Below are 4,576 nucleotides of genomic sequence, written 5' to 3'. Positions count from 1 at the left end.
TTGAAAATAATGGTAAATGTAATGGATGAACGCTGCTACACTCTAGTTCGGATTTGATTGATTGATTGAGTGAGGTTTGTAATATTGCAAGTCATCTTTATTTTATAGTCTTTCCTTTGAAGCACTCGAAAGTATCTAAACCTTCACAATCTCATGTTCTACACTTTGAAGGAAGTTATTACCTACCACTCCACTTTTTTATAACTTCTCACCTCTAGCTAACCTCTTGTGCATTTTTATCTTAATAAGTATTAATAATTAATTAATTAATTAATTGCTTTTAGCCTTCTAATTAAATTAATAAAATAAAATTAATTAAATTCATTTTTAACAAAATTAATTATAAATATTTATATAACTAAAATAATTAATAACTTTTAATAATTATTTAATATAAACAAGATGTTGATTTGTAACTGGATTGCTATTCTTTGTAAGATATTCATATAAAATATGATTTGAAATATATACATATATTTTTAACTAGTTTTTACTAGAACTCAAACTCAAAATCTCACGCTCTTAAAAGACAAGTAGACTAACTCGGATTAAAACTAATTTGTGTTTGAAATACTATTGTAATATCAAGCAAGATCAATTTTATAACATAGGGAACTAAACCCTTATATAGCGATAGCAGAGCCATCTGGAAACATAGATACAATATCGCAGGAGAAATTCGAGAGAGAAAGAAAAAGAGAGCCAATTGTGAAGTGTTAACTCAGGTCATCATCCTCATTGACTTCCCATTGCTTCCTCCCTGCATTTTGGCACCACCAAGTTCGTGTCTATATATATATATATATATATATCTCAACACGGTTCTCCAGGAATTTCCCCAGCCCTCCATCCATTAGAAATTAAGAGCTGAGTAGGAATCAAAGAGGCTGGTGATTCCCCTGGAGTAAACTCTCCATTATCAATCATGGGTTGCCCTCTAATCATATCTGCTTCCCTGTTCTCATTCATCATTACCATATTACATGGTACTCTGTGGGCAAAGAACTCTCTGTTTCTTCTTTGATATCTGTTAACAAACACAAAAAAATTATCAGTTTATATTTCTCAAGCCCATATATTTCTAAACAAACTTTCTTCTTTTATATACAAATATTTAAACAGGATAAATGTGTTGAAATCTATTTGTTATTACATACATAAAGTAGGCTAAACTTTTCGAGAGCTTGCCATGTGGCTAAACCTATATGGCATTTTCTATGAAAATGTTTTTCTGCCACATAACACTTTCTATGAAAATAATAATATGTTAATTAATAAAGAAATTAACGTATTAATTAATAATTATTTAATTTTTAGTAATAAATATGTAATTTAAGTTATTAATACCAATATTTTTTTTATATTTTATGCTCATATATTTTTATGATTATTAGAAAAATAATATTTATTTGAAATAAAAAAATTATTATTTATTATTTTAATTGCATTTATTCAATAAAAATATATAAATCCTAATTATAATTATAATGATAGTGATAATTTTAGATATAATGATGGCCAAATAACTTAGCTTTTATACGTAAATTTTATATTATACAAACATGCATCTTTTTCCATTTATTTTTTTATTATCATTATAACTTTTTTATTACTAATATTTTTTTAGAATAATATTAAATATAATAATAAAGCTAATTGAATTTTTTTAATATTTTAAGAGAATATAAATTTTTTTATATATATTTAAAATGATGATTTGATTTAAAAAATCTTAAATTATTTTGTTTTTTTAATATTTATTTTTATTTACTATTATTTTTATCAAAAATATTTTTATTTTTATAATTTTATGAAATCACCACTAAAAAATTATGAGATAAAAAGTTCAGTCTTCATTAAAAATAATAAAAATAAAAAAATGGAATAACTAATAAAAATTTAAAATATTATTTTATTTTTCTTATATTAAATTATTATTTTTTTTAACAATTAATTGTCAGAATTCAAGTTCTTTGTTATTAAATGTGTTATTTAAAAATTTGCAGTATTACTTTTAAAAAAAATTATTTATGAAAAATATAATATGTTGATTATATTTTATTTTTGTATTTTATTTTCAATTAATAAAATATATTTTTTTATTAAAAATTTTGTTATTATATTTTACGTCGTATTGATTAAATAATAAATACATACTTTATATCATTGTTTCAATTTCAAATATGTCTTGAGTTTTGGAGAGAATTTTACATTATTATCACAACATTATTTCCGTAAATATCCTTTATTAAACCTATTTATATATAATTAATGTACATAATATTATTTAAATAATCTTATATTATTTTACTTGAAAATTTTATTTATTTATTTATTTAACTTTAAAAATTTTTAGAATCAGTTTTAAATATGCAAATAAGAAAAATAATAAAATATATTAATTGATAGTATCATATTTAAATATTTAACTCTTAAATTTTTACAATCAAATTTAAATATGTAGATAAAAAAATAAAATTTATTAATTGATAGTATCATATTTAAAATGAAATTATTTTAATTTTTTAGATGAATTTATAATTTTTATGTTTTATATTGCATATTATTTATGCATTTTTTATAGTTATTTTGTCAATATTTTATAAATGCCTTTTAATAATTTATGTAATATTATATTTATGTTTTTCTATTATAATTAGTTAATATTAATTTTAAATATAAATATATTAAAATTTAAATACTAAAAAATTTATATATATTTATAAAGCATTACCTATCAAATACCACCCATGTGGCATGAAGGCTTGTAATTTTTTCAAGCACTACCAATTTCAAAGGAAAACCCATCACAACTTCCTTATGTAGGACAACCTGCATTGCATGTTCACTAATTAGAAATGAATAATAATTAATTTAAGCATTGAATCATAATCTCCACTTATAATATTAGTCTTTAAATTATAAATTCTTGAATTTAAATTTTAATTAAAATTAAACGAATAAAAACAGCATTAACTTTTCTAACAATTGACATGCACATACCCCAAATATTTTGCAGAGGTCCACCACTTCTTTAAGTTTTAGAAGCTTCGGATCTATCTTCGGTTCATTAGTCTCTTGTGCCATAGATACTTCTTCGAACTCCAAAGCCCAAACTTCTTGTGTCTTTGAGGATACTAATTAAACAGCACAAATGTACAATAAAATAATTATTTAAAAAAAAAACTAATGATAAACATATGTAATATTTTCATGAATTGGGCGGTCGGTCTCCAGCAAATGATTTTTTTAATGTTTTGAAAATTGCTAATACTATAGAAATTGCTTATAACTTGTCATGCATGCTTGTATGAGACGATTAAATTTCATACTCACAAGGAATATTAAGCCAAGGCATAATTCCAAGGAGAGTGACAACACAACCAGCGGCGATAATATTCTCAAGGGCCCACCTAAGTGGGTCTATGGTGAACTCTTTTAGTGCATCCATAACTATGACTACATGTGGAGTGGTGTTTACAGAGCCTGGAGACTCTTGCGCTATGAGAGCATCTTTCAGTGACTTCTGACTGCTTCTGAAAGGCCTTGGCATTGCTTGGAAGGTACTTTCTCCTCTTCTGAAAGAAACAACCATTATAAAATTTTTCTTTTTCTCGTGAAAAGGGGAGAAGAAATTAAACAAAGAAAAAAGAAGAAATCAAATCTTCCCCTTCATCAAATGACAAAACCTGCGAGGGAAGGATTAGCTACGCTTCCCTGATGATTTTATAGTTGCCTCTCTACATTTGGTTTAGGAACAAAAAGACAGAAAAGAGACCTTGCAGGTGGATGAAATACCTAAGGTTAACCTTGTCCTTCTCTAGATAGAAACTAAGCCATTCTTGACTTTAGTATAATCAAGCCAAAGGTCGATAACCCTAATCCCTATGCACCTCTCCAGATCCTTATCTTCAAATTTTAACATGATATTACCAAGACAACTTCAATGTCTTATTGCCACTGGTACCATAAATCACCATCTCAGTATAATATTCTAATGATAAATTATTGCTGAAGTGAAAGAAACTAAGCCCACTTATTGGCACATTCGATTTGTATATAAAACTGACCTTCATGATTTTCCGTTACATCATTAATTTGATGATTTTAATTCAGTTGATTTCAAATTAATTAAATATTAATTTAATAAATTAATTAATAAAAAATTATTTCCTTAAAAAAAAATTTAACTAATTAACAACTTAGAAATTACAAGCGTGGAAGATATTGAATGTATGCTACTAACTTCTAAAACCAAAGATTGCATGAATTTGACTATACTGAGTATAATTTTGTCAAATAGCAAGGTAAATTGGACAGAAAATTAAAAAGAGCTTGTATTGATTGCTGAGAAATTAATTACAAAGTTGAAGGAAATTAAACAAGGTTTGGAAAGTTAAATATAGAGCTATAAAATAAAAGACTAATAAAATAAATATAAATTGATTGTTGGAGTTTGATTTGGTTGATTGATTAAGTTGTTGGGGGCCTTTACTGTAGCAAGCCATTGTCTATTTATAGTTTCACCTGAAATAACTTATAAGTCTCTAGAAGCCATGGAACTCAAATTCTGCAC

At 24.9% G+C, this 4,576-nt stretch overlaps 1 protein-coding gene across 3 annotated transcripts; it reads right to left on the bottom strand.

Annotated features, from left to right (window-relative positions):
• Positions 1-568: 568 nt before the first annotated feature.
• Positions 569-3,933, bottom strand: LOC131173915 (uncharacterized). Of its 3 annotated transcripts, none has more exons than XM_058136677.1 (5): positions 3,799-3,933; positions 3,337-3,578; positions 3,004-3,137; positions 2,735-2,832; positions 569-1,027 (listed from the first exon to the last, which is right to left on the bottom strand). In XM_058136677.1, the coding sequence occupies exons 2-5, from the start codon at positions 3,551-3,553 to the stop codon at positions 814-816; spliced, it is 663 nt and encodes a 220-aa protein (XP_057992660.1). In that variant the 5' UTR covers positions 3,554-3,578; positions 3,799-3,933; the 3' UTR covers positions 569-813. The 3 variants fall into 3 exon arrangements, with proteins under 3 accessions (XP_057992660.1, XP_057992659.1, XP_057992658.1); XM_058136676.1 differs by having other exon boundaries at positions 3,690-3,810; XM_058136675.1 differs by lacking the exon at positions 3,799-3,933 and having other exon boundaries at positions 570-1,027; positions 3,337-3,790.
• Between the last annotated feature and the right edge of the window lie 643 nt (positions 3,934-4,576).

Source organism: Hevea brasiliensis, chromosome 15 (assembly GCF_030052815.1).
Source record: "Hevea brasiliensis isolate MT/VB/25A 57/8 chromosome 15, ASM3005281v1, whole genome shotgun sequence".
NCBI classification, from domain to species: Eukaryota; Viridiplantae; Streptophyta; class Magnoliopsida; order Malpighiales; family Euphorbiaceae; genus Hevea; species Hevea brasiliensis.
The sequence above is the reverse complement of the archived record's forward strand: the minus strand, read 5'-3'. Positions and strand labels throughout refer to the sequence as shown.